Source organism: Grampus griseus (genome assembly GCF_964374135.1).
Source record: "Grampus griseus genome assembly, chromosome: 2".
Classification (NCBI taxonomy): Eukaryota; Metazoa; Chordata; class Mammalia; order Artiodactyla; family Delphinidae; genus Grampus; species Grampus griseus.
Genome location: NC_139018.1, coordinates 142,088,543 through 142,114,127, shown reverse-complemented (window position 1 = coordinate 142,114,127; position 25,585 = coordinate 142,088,543). Strand labels below are relative to the sequence as shown.

General features: G+C 37.8%; 2 protein-coding genes across 2 annotated transcripts in view; one reads left to right on the top strand and one right to left on the bottom strand.

Annotated features, from left to right (window-relative positions):
* Positions 1-25,585, bottom strand: part of ADAMTSL3 (ADAMTS like 3) — a gene marked incomplete at its 3' end in the record, with an annotated part of 370,362 nt that overhangs the window by 164,761 nt on the left and 180,016 nt on the right. Inside the window, exons 8-9 of the mRNA XM_082647461.1 lie at positions 18,771-18,845; positions 12,543-12,700 (exon numbers count right to left, since the gene is read on the bottom strand). Coding sequence (XP_082503587.1) covers positions 12,543-12,700; positions 18,771-18,845 — 233 coding nt within the window. The remainder of the gene's footprint in view (positions 1-12,542; positions 12,701-18,770; positions 18,846-25,585) is intronic.
* LOC309818056 (transmembrane emp24 domain-containing protein 2-like) lies at positions 21,639-22,147 on the top strand (the record flags this gene model as incomplete). Its single annotated transcript, XM_082647460.1, has 1 exon — positions 21,639-22,147. Exon 1 carries the CDS (start codon positions 21,668-21,670, stop codon positions 22,145-22,147), a length of 480 nt encoding a protein of 159 aa, XP_082503586.1. The 5' UTR covers positions 21,639-21,667.

Here is a 25,585-nt window from a genome sequence, read left to right as displayed (position 1 = left end):
AATGAAAAAGGAGAAGTTACAACAGACACCGCAGAAATAAAAAGCATCATAAAAGACTACTATAAGCAACTCTATGCCAATTAAATGGACAACCTGGAAGAAATGGACAAATTCTTAGAAAGGTATAACCTTCCAAGACTGAACCAAGAAGAAATAGAAAATATGAACAGACCAATCACAAGTAATGAAATTGAAACTGTGATTAAAAATCTTCCAACAAACAAAAGTCCAGGGTCGGGGGCTTCACAGGTGGATTCTATCAAACTTTTAGAGAAGAGCTAACACCCATCCCTCTCAAACTCAGTCAAAAAATTTCAGAGGAAGGAACATTCCCAAACTCATTCTACGAGGCTACCATCACCCTGATACCAAAACCAGACAGAGATACTACAAAAAAAGAAAATTACAGGCCAATATCACTGATGAATACAGATGCAAAAATCCTCAACAAAATACTAACAAACAGAATCCAACAACACATTAAAAAAATCATACATCATGATCAAGTGGGATTTATCCCAGGGATGCAAGGATTCTTCAATATACGCGAATCAATCAATGTGATACACCATATTAACAAATTGAAAAATAAAAACCATACAATCATCTCAATAGATGCAGAAAAAGCTTTTGACAAAAAGTTTTGACAAAACACCCATTTATGATAAAAACTATCCAGAAAGTGGGCATAGAGGGAACCTACCTACCTCAACATAATAAAGGCCATATATGACAAACCCAGAGCAAACATCATTCTCAATGGCGAAAAGCTGAAAGCATTTCCTCTAGATCAGGAACAAGACAAGGATGTCCACTCTCGCCACTCTGATGCAACATAGCTTTGGAAGTCCTAGCCACAGCAATCAGAGAAGAAAAAGAAATAAAAGGAATACAAATTGGAAAAGAAGAAGTAAAACAGTCACTGTTTGCAGATGATATGCTACTATACATAGAGAATCCTAAAGATGCCACCAGAAAACTACTAGAGCTAATCAATGAATTTGGTAAAGTTTCAGGATACAAAATTAATGCACAGAAATCTTTTGCATTCCTATACACTAACAACAGAAGATCAGAAAGAGAAATTAAGGAAACACTCCCATTTACCATTGCAACAAAAAGAATAAAATACCTAGGAATAAACCTACCTAAGGAGGTAAAAGACCTGTACTCAGAAAACTGTAAGACACTGATGAAAGAAACAAAGATGACACAAAAACAGATGGAGAGATATAACATGTTCTTGGATTGGAAGAATCAATATTGTGAAAATGACTATACTACCCGAAGCAATCTACAGATTCAGTGCAATCCCTATCAAATTACCCCTGACATTTTGACAGAACTAGAACAAAAAAATCTTAAAATTTGTATGGAGACACAAAAGACCCCGAATAGCCAAAGCAATCTTGAGGGAAAAACACGGAGCTGGAGGAATCAGGCTCCCTGACTTCAGACTATACTACAAAGTGGCACTCATCAAAACATATGGTACTGGCACAAAAAAAGAAATGTAGATCAATGGAACAGGGTAGAAAGCCCAGAGATAAACCCACCCACCTATGGTCAACTAATCTATGACAAAAGATGCAAGGATATACAGTGGAGAAAAGACAGTCTCTTCAATAAGTGGTGCTGGGAAAACTGGACTGCTACTTGTAAAAGAATGTAATTAGAACACTCCCTAACACCAAATACAAAAATAAACTCAAAATAGATTAGAGGCCTAAATGTATGACCAGACACTATAAAACTCTTAGAGGAAAACATAGGAAGAACACTCTCTGACATAAATCACAGCAAGATCTTTTTTGACCAACCTCCTAGAGTGACGGAAATAAAAGCAAAAATAAACAAATGGGACCTAATGAAACTTCAAAGCTTTTTCACAGTAATGGAAACCATAAACAAGACGAAAACACAACCCTTAGAATGGTAGAAAATATTTGCAAACAAATCAACGGACAAAGAATTAATCACCAAAACATATAAACAGCTCATGCAGCTCAATATTAAAAAAACAAACAACCCAATCCAAAAATGGGCAGAAGACCTAAATAGACATTCCTCCAAAGAAGACATACAGATGGCCAAGAAGCACATGAAAAGCTGCTCAACATCACTAATTATTAGAGAAATGCAAATCAAAACTACAATGAGGTATCACCTCACACCAGTTAGAATGGGCATCATCAGAAAATCTATAAACAACAAATGCTGGAGAGGGTGTGGAGAAAAGGGCACCCCCTTGCACGGTTGGTGGCAATGTAAATTGATACTGCCACTATGGAGAACAGTATGGAGGTTCCTTAAAAAACTAAAAGTACAATTACCATATGACCCAGCAATCCCACTACTGGGCATATACCCAGAGAAAACCATAATTCAAAAAGACACATGCACTCCAATGTTCACTGCAGCACTATTTACAATAGCCAGGTCATGGAAGCAACCTAAATGCCCATCAACAGACGAATGAATAAAGAAGATGTGGCACATATATACAATGGAATATTACTCTGCCATAAAAAGGAACAAAATTGGGTCATTTGTAGAGATGTGGATGGACCTAGAGACTGTCATACAGAGTGAAGTTAGTCAGTAGGAGAAAACAAATATCATATATTAACGCATATATTTGGAATCTAGACAAATGGTACAGATGAACTGGTTTGCAAGGCAGAAACAGAGACACAGATGTAGAGAACAAACATATGGACACCAAGAGGGGAAAGCGGGGGCAGTGGGAGGTGGTGTGTGTGGTGGTGTGATGAATTAGGAGATTGGGATTGACATATATACATTAATATTTATTTTAAAAAATAACTAATAAGAAACTTCTGTATGTAGAAAATAAAATAAAATTGAAATTAAAAATATACCTCGTGATATATAAAAGGATAATCTTTTTTATTAATAAAATAAATACTTATAAGTTAATAATAAATTCTAATAAAAAATAATAATGACCAATTGAGGTTTATTAAAGGAAGGTAAGATTGGTTTAACATCTGAAAATGAATGTAATTCACTATATTAAAAGGAAAAAAAGAAAAAATGTGATCACTTCAAAAAATGCAAAAAGGCATCTAATAAAATTTCATGCTTATATACGTTAATGATGCAAACTAGGAAAAAATGTATTTCATCAGATAAAAACATCTACAAGAAATTTATAGAAAACATCATACACAATTGGGGAATTATAGAGATCTTTGTCCTGAAAGTGAGAAGCATGACAAGCATAGCTGTCATCACTACTTCTATTCAGCATTATACTAGATGTCCTAAGTAACGGAATATAGCAAGAAAAAATATTAAAAGCATAGAATAATTGGAAAAAAGAAACAGTTCATTATTTGCAGGTGTCATAACTGTGTATGTACATAATCCAAGAGAATTCACAAACTTAGTATTAGCAAGTGAATATAGTGAGAATATAATGTCAATATACAAAAATCAATTAGATTTTCATACTCTAGCAGAAAACAAACAAAAAAATTTTAAAACATTTACAATAACATCAAAATAACAAACATTTGGGAATTAATTTAACAAAAGATATGCAAATCACATACATTGAAAATTATAAACATTATTGAGAAGAATTTAAAAAGAACTAAACAAAGGGATGAATATACCGTATTTATGGATTGGAAGACTTGATATTGGAAAGTCAATTTTCTCCAATTTGACCTACAAATTCAATGCAATTCCAATCAAAATCAGCCGAATTTTATAAAAATGTAGAAGCATATTTCTAAATTGATATGGAAATGGAAGGAGTCAAGAATATCAAAGAATATCTTCAAGAACAAAGCTGAAGTACTTACACTACCAGATATCAAGACTTATTTTAATGCTACAGTAATTAAGTCACAATGGTATTGGTGCAAATAGGTCAATGAAACAGAACAGAGTGCAGAAATAGACCCACACATATATAGTTTGCGATTTAAGAGAAATGGGGAAGGCATTGTCTTTTCACCTAATGGTTTTGGGTCAATTGCATAGCCATGGGAAAAAGATATCGATTCCACTTCACAACATATACAAGTATCAGTTCTAGTTGGATTATAGCTCTTAGTATGAAAGGTAGAACAGTAAGATTTCCAGATGAAAACATACGAGAATATTTTTGATCCTAAATAAGGCAAAGATTTTTTAGCCAGGATACAAATAGCTTACACATAAAGTTTAAAATTAACAACCTACACCACAACAAAATTAAGAACTTCTGTATGGGGAAACTGATAGCCCTAAATACATTTAATGGAGAACAAAAATTGAAAATAAAATGAATTAAGAATTTAGCTCTAGAAGTTAAAAACACAATACCAAAATAAAACCATGTAAAGATAAAGGAAACAAAAATTAAAATTTACAAAATAGAATTTTTTTAATGAACTCTGAGAGTTACCAAGCCTCGAATCTAGCTCTTAAATGTCTCAGAGACAAATCTTTGGATGGTTTGAACAAAACAAAAATTAGACAAGGAGCCAATGAACAAGTTTAGGAATGAAAGAGACATAGGTACTGTTGAGTTTGTTGTTGTTGTTTTGTTTGTTTTTAGTGATAAAGGAATGCTATGATTACTTTTGAAAAGTTAAGTTTGAAAAATTAGATGAATTGGACACTTCTCGAGAAAATAATAAATTGCAATATTGACTCAGAAATAGAACCCTAAATATATCAATAAACCTAAGAGATAGTGAAATGGTTTTCTAAGTCTTGTTCATTACCACCAAAAAGAAATAGAATAAAGGAAGGAATGAAGGACAGGAAGGAGGGAGGAAAGGAGGGAGGGAGAGAGGAAATGAGGGAGGGAGGGAGGGAGGGAAAGAAAAGGCATTAAGCCCCGATGTTTTACAGAAAGAAATAATTCTTATTGTTGCAGATGCATTTACTTGCTTACCAATATCCATTTCCCTTTCCCTTTCTGCCAGAGGCTTAATTTTGCTCCAAGGCTCCTTCCCCCCACAGGTGTCTCAGATAACTCTCTTTGCAACTTTCAAATATACAATGGAGTATTGTTAACTTTAGTCACTGTACTATACATTACATCCCCAGAACTTACTTATCTTGTAACTGTAAATCTGTACCTTTTGACTCCCTTCACCCATTTCACCTGCCCCACCCTCTTCCTGCCTCTGGCAACCACCAATCTGTTCTCTGTACCTGTGAGTTTCGATTATTTTTGGATTCCACATGTAAGTGAAATCATACAGTATTTGTCCTTCTCTGACTTATTTCACTTAGCATAATTCCCTCATAGGTCCATCCATGTTGCTGCAAATGGTAGAATTTCCTTCTTTTTATGGCTGAATGATATTCCTGTGTGTGTGTGTGTGTGTGTATATGTACATATAAGAAAATTGTATATATATATATATATATATATATATATATATATATATATATATATATATATACCACATTTTCTTTATCCATTCATCCATTGATGGACACTGAGGCTGTTTCCATGTTTTGGCTATTGTAAATAACGTTGCAATGAACATGGGGATGCAGATATCTTTTTGTCACAGTGATTTTGTTTCCTTCAGATATATTCCCAGAAGTAGAATTACTAGATCATATGGTAACTCTATTTTTAATTTTTTAAGGAACTTCCATACTGTTCTTCATAGTGGCTGCACCAATCTACATTCCCACCAATAGTGCACAGGGTCCGTTTTTCCCATATTCTCACCAACACTTGTCTTCTCTTGTCTTTTTGATAATAGCCAAGCCAACAGGTGTGAGGTGATAGCTCATTGTGGTTTTGATTTGCATTTCCCTAATGATTAGTGATGCTTGGCACATTTTCATGTGTTAGCCATTTGTTATGTTAGCCATTTGTATGTTAGCCATTTGTATGTCTTGTTAGCCATTTGTATGTCTTCTTTGGAAAACTGTCTATTCAGGTCCTCTGTCCTTCTTTTTTTTTTTTGGTAATAACACAATTCCGAAAAAAAAATCAATCAATCCATGTATTTTCCTCAAGCTACACCCTACTCGTCGCTTAAACTTATAATACTGATGAAACGTCATTCAATTCTAGTTCTCCACATTGTCATTTTAAAAGACAATGCAATTGTTTAGAGGTCTATTAATATTATAATATCTTTAAATGTCATTAAAACATGATGCAGTATTATCATTCTTCCTTGGAAAAAGTCCATGTTACTACCACTGAGAATTTCTGACTGTAAGAGAATTTTAATCCAAACTCCAGGAAGGAGTCATACTTGGGTATTTGTTCTTCAATTCCAAGAATGCTGGCATTATATCGTATTATTTTAGAGAGCAAAACAGGCAAAAAGGAAGATAAAGCATTCTTTCTTCAAAGTAAATAAAAACTACAAATTAAATAATAATGCCCCTTCCTCCAATCCTAAAAACTTTAGAAAAATGAAGTTATTAAATCTGCAGGGAAGTTTTTCTTCCCCAAGATTTTGTTTTTGCTTTTGTGTTTTGTGACCGGGCAGTAGAGTCACAACAAGTGCTCATCCTCTATGAAGACGATCGCAGAGATGCAGCTTCTTCCCTTATAACTGCTCTGATCTTCTCCACAAGCCCCCTCCTGACTAGGGAGGGAGGGGAAAACAGCTTAAATGGAGTTCAATCCTAGGAGGTCATTCTGGTTCACTCGTTTAAAGAGTTCTCTTTAGGTACCGCTGTTTCCAGTGGGGAAGCATCCAGGCTTTCTGCTGTGCCTTTATCCAGACCAATCTCCTCTATGGTGGTCTTTGATGTAGGACCTCACAGAGGTGGGAAAGGAAAGAGGCCTTGGATCCATGCCTGGAGGTCCTCATCCTGTCCTTGGGCCCACAGCTGTGTCCCTTGTCCCTCTGGCCACTGGGAGGCCCACAGGGAGCCTCAGTGCCTGTGAACTCAGCTGTGTTCTTCCCCAGCCAGGGTGGGTGGGCTCCTCTGTTGCCCTGCCCAGTCCACATTACTCTTGTGCTCAGTTTCTTGGTGGTGTGGCTGGGACTCCTCCCCAGTCCCTGGCCTGGCTCACAGCCCCTTACCAAGGAGACCAGATGCTTTATTGTCCAAGCCAGGACGTTTCTGAGGATGAAAGGAGGAGCTTCTAAGAATTAAGTCAGGGCTGCAGGTGGAAACTGGGTCTTTTCTGACCAAACTAGGATGTCCGGTCCCTCTACATTTACCCCTCCGCTGCAGGATCATTTTGCCCCCACCATGTCAAGGCTGGCCAGCCAAGAGTACATGGAATTTTCTAGATACCTTCCCTGCCACACAGGAGCTGAGGGAGACTCCGGGGAGCTGGACTTAGACGCAACCTGTGACTAAAAATTTCACGGCACTCATGCCAATTCCATTCCAAGGTAGCTTCCCCCAGTGGTAGATGGAGATGGCCACCCTAGGAGGCATTTTCCTCTTGGGTTCTAAATGAAAAGTGAAGCAAATCTCCTCCTCTGCCTTTAGCTTTGAAACCTACTTAATATGCTTCCCTGCTCTGCAGAGTGACTGCTGTCATAATCCACGTCTCATTGCCTTGCTTTCTCCATCCTGTCCCCAGTTTTCCTCTTTTACCCACAATGACCTGAGGCAGAGGAAGCCGACTCTCCACATCCCGGCTGGGGTCTCCCTACAATAGATGCTCCTGCTGAGTGTAGGGCGCTGAGGACACTAAGCCCACAGCTCAGCCTTACTGAGGGGAGAGGCATTCTCTATATTGCAGAAGAAACACTTTGATTTAGTCCCCCAACCTTGGTCCTTGAAATGTTATGGGAACTAAATCAATTTACAGAAGGCTTATCTCCTTCCGTAAGCCTGATGTTCAAGACAAAAGTCTAAACTAAAAAAAAAGAAGAAAATCCTACCTTAATAATCAAAAGTTGAACATGAATGCTCTTTGCAGTCCTGCTAACAACAGCCCAATCATTAACCACTACTTTCAAACCCCCAGGGTGAATAGGTCCACTGACAAGGGAGATGGTCAAGTACAGAATGGCAGAAAAGGGAAATTAACAAATGTAAATTACATTAACATTTACAAGCCTATACTACTCCTGTTTGGTTAGGAAAATGATTTTATAACAATGGTAAGAAAATGAATTCAAACTCAACTGCCTTACTTGGCCACTTCTAAATAATTTCCAAAATTTATGGAATAGATTTTTCTGTAAAACTCTTTTTTTCATATTTGTGTATATATTACACCAATAATTTAGCTGTGAATTATGGTAACTACTAGAACAGTATCTGAACTGCTTTAACCAAGAAATTTCCTTCAACAGACCACATTACAGTAACTATCATGTAATATTTCAACAGTTTCTACCTTTGTGATTCATGGTAAATGCTTAAAATGAGGTGGAATTCTGATTGGGAGACATGATGAAACAGGTAAATTTTCTTTTCTGTTAGACACTGTTATGGGCTGAATTGGATCCATCCCCAAAAACATATGTTTAAGTCCTAACTCACAGAACCTCAGAATATGATCTTATCTGGAAATAGGGTCTTTGCAGATCTAGTCAAGTTAAGATGAGGTCATTAAAGTGGGTCCAACCCAGTATGACTGGCATGCTTATGTAAAGGGGAAATTTGGGCTCAGAGGTGGACATGCACAGAGGTAAGGTGGTGTGAAGACAAAGGGAGAAAACCTGAGGATCCAAGAGGCTAGGAAACAAATTGTCCCTCACAGCCCTTACAAGGAACCAGACCTGCCCTCACCTTGATTTTAGAGTTCTAGCCTCTAACACTGTGAGACATAAACATCTGTTGTTTAAGCCAACCAGTTTACGGTGCTTTGTTACAGTAGCCTCAGGAAACTAACACACGCACAGACTCTAAAAACTGTCCTGCTGTGTTTTGAAGCACCTGTGAACATATGAATTTAGCCAGCGTCGGCATCACATTGCAAGGCTGAAATCTTCTCTTTGAGAGAGAGGAAAACAGGCAGTTTCAAATCCTCTCGGCCCTGGATAAGTTAGACATGCTATCATAACTCCCCAGAAAGAAAAGAAAGACTTTGTAGGTAGAAAATATACAAAATATCTGGAGCTGTGTTTGGAAGAAACCAGAGACAGAGGCCTGCCTAGCTGAAAACTAATGGGAAAAGAAATCAGAAAACATTTTCCTACAGAAACACAAAGTATCCAAATGGGAGAAAGAGGAAGATTTCAGACCACAAGGAAGAGAAACTTTTTTTTTTTCCTTGAAGATGGACGTGTTTTTTAAAGAGGGGAAAAGCCACCAGCAATAATTAAAATACTTAACCACAGAAACAGATGTCTTTCTCAAAGCCATTTAAGTTTATTTTACTAGATTATTCTCATAAGCATATACTTAAAATTGATATGCACAAGTATCTACTCACAGATATTCAGTAGGTTCTCACTGAATGGATAGTGCCTCTTACAGTCCAATCAACAAAGCATACAGCATCAACGACTGGCTCAAGACTCTCTACTGCTCCCTGGTGGCAACATGCACATATTGCAGAAGCAAAATAATACCTCAGGGGCTCTCATGAAAAATACCCGTGACTCAGTAACAAGAGTCATCCATGAGAAACAGATCATTCAGGAAAATAAGAATGTACAGTGAGAAACCCACTGGGAAGAAGAAAAAGTGCACTTTTCAAGAATGGTCCAATCATGAAAATATAGCTTCTGAAAAAGTAGAAAAAAGAAGTTTTGTCTCATTGGTGCAGTGAGTTGCCAGATTTCAGAATCCGCACAATAACCACAAAAGACTCTAACATCCCATGGACGACTTCATATTTCACTCTCTACGTCAGAATATAGTCGTTTTCAACAGTCCATTTATTAAAAGTCCATGAAATGAGGTCTAATCTAGGAACGGTATAAAAGAGGGTGCCTTTATATCTCAGTGCACCCATGGCTGAGCGAAATTAGCACTCAGGGGCAGAGCTGGTTTTCACATTCTCTCTCAGGTTGAAGCCAGGTCTTCCTTTTTTTTTTAATTCAGCTGCTCTTGGTTGATTGGAATGGAAAGAGATACAGTGAAATACATGGCTGACCATCATCAGGGACCTAACACACACTTTTAACCTCCCACTCAAAGGACAGCAACCCCTTGATGGCATCCTGGGCCAAGCAGAGATGAATGGAAGCAGAGTTCCTTATCTTAGTAACAACACAGGCTGGGTAATACTACAGTGCTCTGAGGAAAAAAAAAAAAAGTAACTAATGGAAAAGGATATTTCCTAGAAACCCACAATATTTGGACAAGCTTATAAGGCAGGGAAAACCATCACAGTCATTCTTGTTTCATCAGAGTGTCTCTGATTTTGCCAATTTCTCTTCTACCGCGCACATCACGTTCATGAAAGAAAATGGCTGTAGGCACAAAAATGAGTTCCTATTTATGCATGAGTCCGACAGCTGTGTGTAACACCCTCTTTGATAAATAAGTAAATATATATATATATATATATTCTTTAAAAGAAAACCTTTCCAGTCAAGGGAGATCAAAACCTTTCCGAAATTGAAGTTAAAGCCTGGAATTGTTTATTAAATCTGAGGAAACTAGAACTCCGAGACAGGAAAATAGAAGGCTGAGTACAAATTCAGACAGTGGCAACATGCTGCTAAAATGCATTCTATTAAGAGGTGAATATATAATTGGGGCAAGAAGGTGTAAAGTAATTTTTAATTACACAGGTGATATATGACTGTATTTTTTTAAGAACTATTTTAAGTATTAAAATATTATAAGTAAAACTAAGATCACTCCCCCAAAGCACCAATTCCCTCTAAAATAGCCATTGTTTCCTCAGTGTTTTCAGTTAGGAATGTATCCTCTCAAATTTTAAAAAAATGTATACACACACATATTCATATACATACACATGTGTGTACACATACACTTGTAGAAGTAAACAGTTTATGTGTATATGTGTTTTTATGCATGGGATCAATAAACAGTACATTTTCCATGCTAATACTTTCACCAAACAATATCTTAAAATTTTAACCTTTGTGGCTATTTCTCCCATCCCATCACTGTACTGTCTCCTACTTGGTCAGATATCTCCAGATTGACTTGAGAAGAATACAGATCTTCTGAGTAGGAATGAGAAGAGAATTTTTAAAAAGGTTGTGTGTGTGTGTGTGTGTGTGTGTGTTTTATCACTTGAGCATCAAATGGGAAAACCCTAAGAGAAGCAAACCAAGCCCAGAATTTATGTATAACAATGGATGAGAGAGAACAGAAGGAAAGAGAGATGACTGTTGGCTTCCCCAAAAGCCTTTCACAAAGCTACTGTCAAAGAATTACATTGGGTTGACACTTCAAGGGTCTGACACAGAAGTCATTTCAATGTCTAGGAATGGCAAGTCATGTCCAGGAATGGCAACTTAAATGTCTACGAACGGCAACTGACACTTACACCTTCAATGTCAGGAGCACATCAGGGCCTGGTGTGGACCCTGGCAAATGAGGACATGTGCCCTAATGAAAAGGCTGCTGTTACCCAGCTACAGCCAATTATCGCTATGGCAACATGCAAGCTAGTTGTCAGATCTTCCCATTTTTAAAAAGACGCAGGTAAAAATACTGGTATTTTAATATTATAATCTCTTGATTTTTTTCAAGGTTGACTACTTAAAACCCAAAGATTCAAAACAACAACTCCACCCAGGCCGACCCTTGGCTGGTCACACCGTAGGCCAACAGGACGTCAGTTTGCAACTCTCATCTAATTCCAAAGGTATTTCTCTGCTGGCACAACCGATGTCTCAATGAAACACTCTTTGACAAATTAATGTGGAACACAGACAGTTCTTTTGAAGGCACTGGGTCTTTTCACAGGTAAAGAAATCCCTGGCAATTAGAGCTCTTTTCTTTCTTCCCTTTCCATCCTGAAATTTCCAGAAAGGGATAGGACAAAACCATCCACTGAAATGCGCTTTTTTGCACGTCTTAGGTATTTATAGTTTTATCAGAAGAATTTCAGATTGTGTCACCTTGGAAATATATTGGCCACTACATTTCATATCCTCTGAGTGAAGGAAGATGCCCCCGATGTACCCAAGAGAGGAAACACAGAGTCGTGGTTACAAGGGAAGAATAATTCTTGTGAGGGGACCTCGTGACAGGTGTCCGGACAAGGGCTCATTATGAGACATTGCTGAGGAAACGGGAAAGGGGGTCAAGGAAGGGGGCCTCTGCCTTCTCTGCTCCCCTTTGCAAGGACAGCAATAGCACAGTCGTGGTTTAAGACACGGAGCATTTAACCACTGACCATTTTCACTGAAATCCATCTGGAGGTTTAAAACTGAACACAGCAACTAGAGGTTATACATGCGAAAACAATCATTCCCCTATAAAAGTGAAGCTTGTTTTTTAACTATTGGGGTTGGGGAACAGAAACTACTTTAGAGAGATGAAGTTTTTAAGAACTGACTGTCAAGGTAAAAAATATTAATGACACATGCCCTGTATAAAAACAGTCACTGGCTGCCTACTAAACAAACGTGTTCTTTTTAAAATTCAAGAAGTGCGGGGCCCCAGATGCATGACGTTTATGAAGAGGCGCATCCTACCTTGAAGATGAAATCAGCCATCAGAGGTCCTGGAATCTTAAAGGCTTGCCTCTCGGAGCCCCTCTGAAATTCAACTGTTGTGTTTTCTACAACAAAGGCTCCAGGGCTGTTAAAGCTGTGCTCTCCTTTGCTTCCTTGAAGTGTTTTTGATTCAATGACTAAAATTTAAAAATAAAGTTTCAATGAGAGAATATCTTAAAAGCATTTTATTCCAAAAGATATTTTACTACAAGTAATAGCATCTGATATCAACACAATATCAATACATCCACTCAGTTTACAAACATTGATCCAAATTGGTAGAATAAATATATAAGCTTCTTAGTTATCTATAAAAAGAAGCAAACAGGAGTGCTAGGTCCAGTGAGGTCTACCCCAACTCTTTGGAGTCATTTCTATAATAAGGGGAAGAAGAAAACATCTCTTTCTTTGTATTTTTTCATGATGTAGCTATTACTTAAAATAAAGCGATGTTACTCATTTTCTCACCCATTCAGATAGTAAGCCTAGACTTTTAGTTAGACAAAACCACAATAAATTCTAAATTTGCTTAAAAATTTTTTTTTTATTTTGAAGTAATTGTAGATTCACAGGAAGTTGCAAGAACAGTAAAGAGGTCGTGTGTACCTTTCATCCAGTTTTACCCAATGGAATGGTTGCATCTTACCCAACTATAATACAATATCAAAACCAAGAAATGGACATTGGTACAATGTGTGCATAGAGTCCTATGCCATTTTGTCACACGTGACCACAACCAAAATACAGAACTATTCCATCACCACAAAGATCTCTCTCATGTGTCACCTCTTTATTCACATTAGCTTTTAAAGGAACAGTAGTGCTTTTAGATCTCTTACAGAACAATGCCGACGGTTTAACCAAAATAACACTTCTACCTTATTTCAGTGATTTCTTTCTTTCCCTTCTCTCTTTTTTTTCTTTCATTTTGTAAATGTCACCATTCTTAGTGGACCTGGTCCACCTGCATTTCTGGCTCCAGATCTATTCCTAACTCACTGCCTTGGGTTTTCATTGCCTCATTTCTAAAACGAGGAGTCAGAGCAGGCAATCTCCCAGGTCCTCTGCTCCTCAGACACCTACACCTGACTCACTGGTACTCAATGGTTCTTTAACCATCTCGAACAAAGGACACAACAGAACCAGAACTCCATTCCATCTCAAGCTTAAAAAGCTGATAAAAACACAACAAAACGATCTGGATTTTATGAGGCTGCGATCCACACGTGCTGTGCTTCGGTGGTGTTCCTTTGCCGATTTCCCTCTGCCACCGGAGCAGCTGCAGGAATTCAAGCGCCCTGGTCAGATTGCATACCAGGCATTAGGAGACATCCCTGATTATCCCTGACAGGCAGGCTGGGAACTTTTCTGGGAAAATTCAAAGGCTGGACATGAGCTCCTTGATCTGCAGGAGTCATTAGCAGTCAAAGAATCATGCTGGGTCCTCTCAGGCACACAAAACCCCTACCACTTTGGCCCTGATCTCCATGACCGCAGTAGATTTTTGGAAAGTGTGAGATTAAATTCACTTCCTAGTTCCAATAAAGATATAAAACAGAGGGTTAGAAAGTGAACTGTCAGTAAAAATGAGACGGGAAACTGGAGATGGTAGGAGATGGTAGGAGGGATGAATTAGCCCTCTAAAAATAAAGGAGGGAAAATCATGAGCATTTGGGTAATATCAAAACACAACATGAAGCTGGACAAAATCCATCCACGCAAAGAAGAAGGCATGCAAAACACTGCTTCTAGACCGAGACTTAGCCTGCAGTGACTTGATTCAATTCAAATAGAGCGCAATGGATTCTATGGCTGTGACTGTTCTACCACTGCGCTAACGTTCTGGATCAAAGCTCTCCAAGTTTCATCCGGCTGCAAAGCTACGGCAGCGGCTGTCAGAATCTGGAAGTGCCATCTGGGGGGAAGGGAAGACCAGGGTGACATCCATCTTTTAAACCTGTTAGTTTGGTTTTGATGTTTTGTTTTCTGACGTTGAGTCTATTCTATTACGTCAAAGGTGTCCAAGATCTTTCGTGGCAAGGATGTGAGGACACAGGAGCAAAACCAGTTTTCAAGTGCATGTGAAGTACCCAAACCACTCTTCTCCGATTCTCATAAAATATCTTTATATCAATTATTTCAAAAGGCTTCCCACTCTCTGGGTCCCAAACCCTGGCTGCCTACATAGGAGGTCAAAAGCAGGTGCTCTGACCTCAACTGTGTAACTTGAGTCAGCAGTGGGTGGTCAATAAAGACAAGGGAAGTGATTTGATGAAGCCAACTTTTTATAGTTTATGGATGCAAACGATTCTGATAGTTTGGATTAACAAAGCCCCTGTGATGAATTCACAGTGAAGTGGAGGTCAGTGTTGCTCTTCAAAAGCTGTCATTTTTATCGGTGGTAAACTTGCTTCTCCTCAGTGCCTGTGCCTCTTAAATTGGCAGAAAAGGAGTTTTTGAAAATCAACAATTCAGATGATGTGTTGACTTATGGATACGTTTTTTAAGTTTTTATTAGTGTCGAGCACCCCATGTGTGTACTGCAGCCCTGTGTTGTGATGTGCAATTCACAGCTCATGAGAGCCGCACACACAGCCCTTCAATTCTCAGAGCTTCCACAGACCCTCTGCGGTTTCTACAGCAAGACAGACAGTGCTGAGTGGAGACCCCAGGAAATCTATAAACAGCCCCACCACTGTGAAAGGCAGAGGGTAAGAGCCTCCTTTCCTGCTACCCATTGCTGCCTTTTTTCTCCTCTTCAGGCTTAAAATGATGGAGGTGGCAAGGAGCCAAGAAAGAGATGATCTGTATCCTCAAATAGATAAAAGAGAAACATCGTATGATTTCGCTTATATGCGGAATATAAAAAAGAAATGATACAAACAAGCTTTGGCATTTATTAGCTGACTCAACAAAGAAACATACTGGAAATCCCCTCATCTTTGTTGCTTAATCTGAAAAATGAAGTTAGTGTTGTTGTGAGAATAAATAAAATCACATACAAAAAAAAACAGGATCAGAAATCAAGACCCTCTTAAATCCCCAAACCTTTACAACTCAAGTCTACCATGGTACCTTTGAATATTTTGACCCACACTTGTTATTTTTAAAAGAAATGACTAGAAAAATGATGAACGCTGCTAACTGCTTCTAGCTGAAGGGCTTGCCCTGACAAGTATCCGTCCAGGCTTCTTTCGAAAGAGACAGGGTCATGCTAATCATCCCAAGAGGTCTCCTTAAATTCTAAGAAGGCCACAAAAGTATTGTTAGGTAAACATGTAATGAGCATTTAGCACAGCTGACTTGGTTATAAATACATCAAACTTATGCTTCGAGCTGTATATTACAGTGTATGCATACTTTATTCAGTATTCATTTCCTCTGATTAGTCATTATGTTCAGGGTTCATGTTTATATTAATACATCTCTACATATGGTCGTCAGACTGCACTTAGGGGACCAAAAAAATCCCAATTCTTACCATTGATAATGGAGGTTTTCAGTTTATGGCATCTTGGCTTCTTGAGTTTAGTGCTAGTCAAAACACATTTAATGCTGAAGTTTTGCTACAATAAGATCTCTTTTGCAGGAACCCTCTTATTGTTTCCATTTTTGAAATTTTAGGGAAATCTGGAGCTGTGTGCTTGATATAATGCTGAAGCCAAGCTTGCGAAAGGACTAGAAATTCCGTATTTAAACACCTCTAGGCGATATGCAAGATGGACATTCTGTAATTTAATTCCATTCCACAGCAAAGAGACTAACAGTACGCTGCTGGGTGTTCTCCGTTCTTAACGATGCAGCCTTTTGGAGGGTGCACATACGGATCTTATAAAGAACGATTTATTACTGCAAAGTGAGCTTAATTTCAGGAATATTATCTTTGAATAAAAAATTAAGAAAACACTTGTATACATCAAGAAAATAAAGCCGCTTCTATATTTAGGTGTTCAGAAATGGTAACTAAATCCTTTGTAAATGAAGCCAGTTCATTCACTGGCAGAGAAGGGTAACTTTCAGAAACACTTCTAGAGCCACTTTTGAGATTGTTCAGAAGGAGATATAATCCAAGCAACAGATCTGTCACCTTTGGAGAAATGGGAATATATTTGAGCTCTGTTCATGGAACCATGCCAGTCTTGAGTATAAAGTTATGTTTAATATGTCAGAACACATTTGTATGTAAATGAATATTCTACCTCAAAGGATTCATCGTTACCTAACCTGTTTACTGTGTACTTATTCTGTTTTTAGAGCTTATAAAACTCTTTTTAGAGCTGAATGTGAAAGAACTGTCTGTAGTAGCACGAGAAAATCAGGCCCAGTCACTGCAATTTTTAAAATTTTTTTAAAACATCTTTTCGATAGGCCATAAAATGCACCCATTTACAATGTAGTTTCATGGTTTCAGCATATTCACAGAATTGGGAAACCATCATCACAATCTAAGTTTAGAACATTTCTGCCACCCCCCCAAAGAAACCCCATATCCGTTAACAACCCCAGACCTGCCACCAACCCAACTCACCCCAGCCCCAGGCAACCACCAATCTACTTTCTGTCTCCTTAGATCTGCTTTACTCTGGACACTTTATATAAAGACAATCATAAAATATGTGGCCTTTTGTGACTGGCTTCTTTCGCTTAGCATAATGTTTTCAAGGATCATGTCTATTGTAGCATGTGTCAGTACTTCATTATTTGTTAGAGCCAAATACTATTCCACACGTGCCCATTTTATTTATTCATCAGTTAATGGACATCTGGGCTGTTTTTACGTTATGGCTATTATGAACTATGCTGCTATGAATGTTCAGCACTTCACAGTTTTGAATCCAGGATGCTATTTTACAATGTGATCACTCACAATGATTCACAAAATTGGGATCTACATGATTTTCACCTGTTCTCAAACATCAAGTCTGCGTTTACAAGGATGAAGATCTACTCTTATCAAGAGCTGTGGGCCTTAAGCCATTTTAAAAAGAAGCCTAAGAAATGTTTCGATGCTTCACTGTAGAGAAAGCCTTGAGTGAACTGACATTATGTGGCTATAAACACTTCAATATTTTAGTTAAATACATCAGTCACATTCTTTTAGTCATAATTCATATAATAAAGTAAGGGTTGAAAAAGACTTTCCAATAATTGTTCACCTCATTGTCCTAAAGATATTCTCTTGCTTCCCTAATTTAGGTCATAATTTACTAAAGAATTTCTTTCTTTTTCCAAGATGTTAATCTATACCCTTGGTGACCTTAAACATTTTGATATAAACTTTTCTCAAAGGACATTTCTGGTTAGACTGTCGGTACTGCAGCCACAATATACAAACACATATAACACACCTGGACAAACACAGTTAAAAGCTACCAAAAATGCTTGTGTCCCTGAGAAATTTTTACGATTTGAAAATCTAAGATGGTGGCTCAGAAAAAAAATGGCAAACTATGTCACCTTTTAATCCGGTAGACCTTGATTTGTGTGGCTTTAAAACAGTTACAAATAGTGTTTCGTACTTTTTACAGAAAGACAGAGCTGAACACAGTAAGCTTCTTCAAGGCCAGGGGCTCAGTCTTGACAAAAACTCATTTTCCTGGGAAAAAGACGAAGAAAGCCCTGCCTATGGCCACAGGAAACCTTGGGAGAGAAGCAGACAAACTTTGGTATTTCTAGTTCCTTTGGGTCCTAAGAGCCCAGAAAAGCTAAGACAGAAAGATGCCATGTGACTTTGGCCAAAGAAACAATACAATTTCAATCCTCTATTGTTTCCGACTCTTAGTATTCTGGGAAGCCAGTGTTTACTTTCAGTGCCCCCTAGACCCGAGGTTGTGATATGCTGGCAACGGAGCATGTACTTGTCAGCTATGTTCACTGATACAGCTCTGTGTTTTAAATTTCGTTTTGTTATTTTTTATCCCAAACTGCTACGATCTCCAGAAGACTCTAGACTCCTAGTTTACTCTCCACACAAAAAATAGTTTATTTCACATATAACTTGATTTCCTCTCCCATGAGGAGACTAATTTCCCACTAGGGCATGAGAACTAAAAAATTCAGGGTCATAGATCATTCCCTAGTGATACAGACTATTTCAGACTGGTAGAAGTTCATCTACCTACCTGTTAACGCAAAGAAATACATGTATGTTTTTGGCTAAATAAATTTTAAGGAAAGAAAAACATGTTAAGATTAAATTCTACTTACAGAGATGTGCAGGTCCTTTCACTGTAATTCTCACACTTCGACTTCCCAAAGGAACAGCAATTACATTTTCTTCCCCTAAGAAAGAACACAAGACAAATGTAATGAAACTTGTGCACTATTATTAAATGATATTAGTACATTATCAACAATATGAATTACTTCAAGCAGATGTTGTGTTTTGTTTGTTTAACTTACAGAGAACCATTTGTTTTGAGAGCCTCTGGGGTGAAACTGTTGGATCAAAGGATGTCACTATGTTTGCTGACTTGTTCATAAGTTTTATTAAATAAAAATACCTATTTATTACTGAAAATTAGAAAATGCATAAAAGCATACCAGACAAAATGAAACTATTTCCAGAGATCATCACTTCTAACACTTTGAGAAATATCCTTTCTGGATTTTCTGTTTGTTTTTAACATACATACATTTAAAAAAAGTGCAATGAACACTACTTAAATATCCACCATTTGGGGAGGGGTTAAATAAACAACAGTATATCCATCCTAAGGAATACGCTACAACTGATAAAAGTAATGATAAGAAGCCACATTTTTTTTAGCATCTTTATTGGAGTATAATTGCTTTACAATGTGTGTTAGTTTCTGCTTTATAACACAGTGAATCAGCTATACATATACATATATCCCCATATCTCCTCCCTCTTGCATCTCGCTCCCATCCTCCCTATCCCACCCCCTAGGTGGTCGCAAAGCACCGAGCTGATCTCCCTGTGCTATGCGCCTGCTTCCCACTAGCTATCTATTTTACATTTGGTAGTATATATATGTCCATGCCACCCTCTCACTTCATCCCAGCTTACCCTTCCCCCTCCCCATGTCCTCAAGTCTCTACATCTGCATCTTTATTCCTGTCTTGCCCCTAGGTTCTTCAGAACCATTGTTTTTTTTTTAGATTCCATACATATGTGTTAGCATACAGTATTTTTCTCTTTCTGACTTACTTCACTCTGTATGACAGACTCTAGGTCCATCCACCTCACTACATATAACTCAATTTTGTTTCTTTTTATGGCTGAGTAATATTCCATTATATATATGTGCCACATCTTCTTTATCCATTCATCTGTCGATGGACACTTAGGTTGCTTCCATGTCCTGGCTATTGTAAACAGAGCTGCAGTGAACATTGTGGTACATGACTCTTTTTGAATTATGGTTTCTCAGGGTGTATGCCCAGTAGTGGGATTTCTAGGTCATGTGGTAATTCTATTTTTAGTTTTTTAAGGAACGTCCATACTGTTCTCCATAGTGGCTGTATCAATTTACATTCCTACCAACAGTGCACGAGGGTTCCCTTTTCTCCACACCAGCTCCAGCATTTATTGTTTGTAGATTTTTTTGATGATGGCCATTCTGACTGGTGGAAGCCACATTACTTGATGTGGAAAGACTGCCAACATATATATTGATTAATGAAAAAAGAAAGTTAAAAAACAATTATATGGACAATGATTTCTTGAATATGACTTCAAAAGTATAGGCAACAAATGAAAAAAATAAATAAATAGGACTACATCAAAATTAAACTTTTGCATATCAAAGGGTACTACTAATACAGTGAAAAGGTAGCACATGGAATGGGAGAAAATATTTGTAAATCACATATCAGATATGTTCTGGTTAATATCCAGAACATATAAAGAATTCCTACAGGGCTTCCCTGGTGGCGCAGTGGTTGAGAGTCTGCCTGCCGATGCAGGGGCCATGGGTTCGTGCCCCGGTCTGGGAAGATCCCACATGTCGCGGAGCGGCTGGGCCCGTGAGTCATGGCCGCTGAGCCTGCGCGTCTGGAGCCCGTGCTGCGCAACTGGAGAGGCCACAACAGTGAGAGGCCCGCGTACCGCAAAAAAAAAAAAAAAAAAAAATTCCTACAACTCAAAAACAATGACAACAAAAAGGAACCCGATTTAAAAATGGGCAAAGGACTTGAATCGACTTTTTTTTCCAAAGAGGATATACAAATGCCAATAAGCACATAAAAACATGCTCAACATCACTAATCATTAGGGAAATGCAAATCAAAACCACAAGGAGATACCACTTCACACTCATTAGGCTGGCCCCTATTTAAAAAATAAGATAAAATAACAAGTGTTGGTCAGGATGTGAAGAAATTGGAACCCTTGTGAACAGCTGACGGAAATACAAAATAATGGTTCAACCACGGCGGAAAACAGTTCCTCAAAATATTAAATATAAAAGTACTATATGATTCAGCAATTCCACTTCTGGGTATACCCAAAAGAACTGAAAGCAGGGAGTCAGATATTTGTACACCCATATCATAGCAGCTTTATTCACAACAGCCAAAGGTGGAAGCAACCCAAGTGTCCATCCACACACAGATGAGTGGAAATCTATCACGCGGTAAATATACACAAGGGAATATTACTCAGCCTTAAAAAGTAAGGCGATTCTGACACATGCTGTGTAACGTAGATGAACCACAAAGACATGATGCTAAGTGAAATAAGTCAGTCACAAAAGGAGAAATACTGTGTGATTCCATGTATATGAGGTGTGTCAAGTTCATAGAGACAGAAAGCAGAATGGATTTTGCCAGGGGATGGGGTAAGACAGATTATCACAACCTATCTCCAGAACTGTTTTCATTTTGCAAAACTGAAAGCCTGAGTCCACTGAACAATAAGTCTCGGAGGTGGCGGCAGCTGAGGCAACAGCGGCGGCGGCAGCGACGGCGGCTCCGGAGGCCGCAGTCCTGGTCCTGGCTTCGGCCCCAGCCCCACCGTGGTGACGCTTGCTGAGCTGCAGGTGCTCCGGGCCGCCCTCCTGGCCACGGCCTCGGGCTACTCCGTCAGCATCGATGCGCGTGCCAAGGAGTGCTTCTTCGAGCGGGTCACCTCGGGCACCAAGATGGGCCTCATCCTCGAGGTGGCTGAGGGCGGCTTCCTGGACGTTGACGTGGAGATTACAGGGCCTGATAATAAAGGAATTTATAAAGGAGACTGGGGGTCCAGTGGGAAATACACATTTGCTGCTCACATGGAGGGAACATATAAGTTTTGTTTTAGCAGTAGGATGTCCACCATGACTCCAAAGATAGTGATGTTCACCATTGATATTGGGGAGGCCCCCAAACCACAAGACATGGAAAGAGAAGCTCACCAGAACAAGCTAGAAGAAATGATTAACGAGCTTGCAGTGGCGATGACAGCTGTAAAGCATGAACAGGAATACATGGAAGTTTGGGAGAGAGTACACAGAGCAGTCAATGACAGCACAAACAGCAGAGCGGTCCTTTGGCCCTTCTTGGAAGCTCTTGTTCTAATTGCCATGACACTGGGACAGATTTACTATCTGAAGAGATTTTTTGAAGTCCGGAGGGTTGTTTAAAAAGCCTTTTGCTGATGATCCCAAACTCATAATTCACTATTTACCAAACGTCTTGGTCATAATAATGTCATTAGTTTCTATGTTTTTATTTTCTAAACTGTACATTCACAGCTTCTGTTTCTTTGCGATTAACAGATATTGGGGGAAAACACTTTTTTAGGAAAGTTATAGTGAAATTTGACATGTGATTGGCATGATTTCATATTTGAATTCTTCCTCCATTATACAGGTCCTTCCAGAACTCAAACACTGTAAGTGGAATATAGGTGCATAGTCCTTATGATACCTTCTTTCCTTTTGTTTTCATAAAATGCAGCTTGTTCAGGATAGTACTTTACGGATAGCACTTTACTAAAATGACTGCATTCTTGGGATCCCTTATCCTGCAGTTCAAGTCATTAAAGATGCACTTTGTTCAGTCCTTATGAGAAACAACAATCTGAACCTTGACATTTTCTGTCCAGCCTAATGGCACAGCTCTGTGACTTAGAGGATGCTACCTGGTTGGTACTTTTATACTTTGTCTATCTTGCTTTTGCTTTAAAGATAAGACTTAAACCAACAACCTTTTTCCCCTTTAAAGTTTTACTTTGAACCTCAGAACTCAATCGCCTCCACTTAAAATTGTTGATACAAGCAGCTAATAACCATTTTTTGGTTTCTGCCTAACCTTGTAAGAAGTGTCTATTAAAGCCAATTCTCTGGGTGTTGCAGTGAATGGTGGTTCTTTTTCTTTCTACGCTGGCTCATCCACTTTCTCTACTCTTGGCACGGAGGAGGTATGCATTCACATAATTGGAAAAATCTGGATTTCTGATGCCAAAGGGTTAAAAGCCTCTTGGATTTCTTTGCAGTGATATACAGCCACTATTTTATTTTTGATCACTGGCATTTGGCCACTGTTCAATTAGTGCACTGAACATTACTGTCAGTACTAGGGTGTTTGTTTCTGTTTTTCTTGGGTCTTTCTTTTTTGGCACATGTGAATTTTGTTTTGTATAAAACGAAATGACTTTCTCTTGGCCTCTGATGATGGGTTTAAAATTAAAGGAGCATCTAGTTTTGGTGTGGGGATGATCCAGGATTATGTTGTGACTGATGTATATTAGCTACTTGTACATTATTTTTGGATCTTTGCAAGGGGAAAACTACAAGTAACGAGTTTTATACAATTAATTTAAATTTGTTACAGGTTTTCATGTTCAGGATAAACAATTTTTCAACCTTGGGTGAAAATACTTGCAACAGTTTAAGGTGACTGTGTTTTACCTTAGGACAACCGTTGCATGCCAATTTGTGTGCATGTGTGTGTGAAAACACTTCAAAATTGAGTTAAAAGATGTAAATTTAAAATTGGTTGTGTATCTAATCTGCCCCAGGTCCAGTAAATAAACAATACTTAAAAAAAAAAAAGTCTCCATTCTCTTTCACCAAACCATTGACAGCTGTTACCTCTGAGAAAAGAAAAGAGTTCTAGGAGTGCGTGAAGGGAAACATTGTTCTACACGTTTTGAGTTTTCTATAATGAAAATGTACTGCTAAGTTACTTTTAAAATACCATTTAAAAAAGCTAAAAACACTATTTACAAAAGAAAAAAAGAGAAAGAAGAAAATAAAGAACCAGGGCCCAAATGTTTTGCTGGATGAGTTTGCAAACCCTTAAAGCAAACAAGTAAGCTGCAGATATAGGAAGAATGAAAGTTTCCCAGTAGTGATACACAGCTAAAATAACTCAGATACCCAAATCACACACAGAGATCACATAAATCAATATGTGAACTAAATCTTAATTATGACTGTGGATGTAAAAATAATAAAATAACACAAGTAAATTCCAGAACTCTATCATAAGAATGATACATCATGACTAAATAGAGCATATTATAAAAATGAATGATTGAGTCAACATTAGGAAAATTATTAATATAACTGATTATATGAACAGATCAAATGAGTTAAACATTATGATCATTTTAATGAATATAAAAAGGTACCTAACACTAATAAGAACCTGCTATATAAAAAATAAATAAAATTCTAAAATTAAAAAAAAAAAGTAGCTAACAAAATTCAGCATGCATTACAATGATTCCTTTCAAAGCCAGAGACAGAAAAAAACACCCTCAATTTAATAAAGAATCAGAAGCCATGAGCAGATTTAATGGTGAAACATTAGAATTATTTCCACCATAGTCAGGAACAAAACAAAGATTATCATCATCATTTTTTTCCCCACATTGTTATCCTTGTCAATGTAATTAGAAAATAAATAACTTAGAGGAATATATATTGGAAATAAAAAAATTTAAAAACCTTATTTGTAAATGATATAACTACTTTAAAATTCAAGAAGAAAAAAACTACTGTAGACCAATGTCCCTAATGAATATATTATAGATGCAACAAGTCTCAATAAAATACTGGCAAACCAAATCCAGCAGCACTTTAAAATGATCATACACCATGATCAAGTGGGCTTTACTCCTGGGGTGCAAGGATGGTTCGACATATACAAATCAACAAATATGATACATCACATTAACAGAATAAAAGAAAAAATCATATTATCATCTCAATAGACACAGAGAAAGCATTTGACAAAATTCAATCATGATTAAAAACTCTTAACAAATTAGGCATAGAAGGAACATATCTCAAAATAACAAAGGGCATATATATTTGTTATATATGACAAACCCACAGCTAACATCATACTCAATGTGTTTTTTATGTATTTTCCAAATTTTATACAATAAACAATGCACTGATTTTTTTCTATAATGTTATTTTTTTAATTATTCAGGAAATTTTCCAGTGGCTTCAGATTTTAAGATGGCATCTACAATAACAGAGGGTGACCAGGATCTCCAAGTAGAGTCAGAATGACTACAATTCTTAGTAAGCTGAGGCTGACCAAAATGCTAAGGACAGTAACCAAACACATGTACTTCACTGTGTCATTAATTAAGGTAGAAGAGTCAATAATGTTATGTTGATAAATAACACAGAGTACAGACAACTTTTTATTTGCTTCTGACTTCTGTCAAGAAATACCTCTATTTAAAAATGATAAAAATAGAGAAACCATAAAATAAACTTTAAATAGGCCCGTAGATGTGAAGTCTTCATTTTTCTCTCTTCTGTACTTTCAAAGTTCTCTGTAATGAAAAGGGCCTGGAAGCAATGATTCCCCAGGAATAATAAGTATTGCCTATATCTTGGGCTCTAAATACAATTCCCCACTGAAAAGAACCAAGGCTCCATGAAAATACAGGCAATTCTAGGTCTGGAGAAGGAAAAAAATTCAAAGAGAGCCTAAAACACCTTGTTGTTTTAGAATGCAAGGCAGTGTTTAAAATCCAACGGAATTATGTCAAAAGGAGTCACCTTGAACTGCTCCCATTGGCCACATTTTGGACTATATGAGGCCCCAAATGA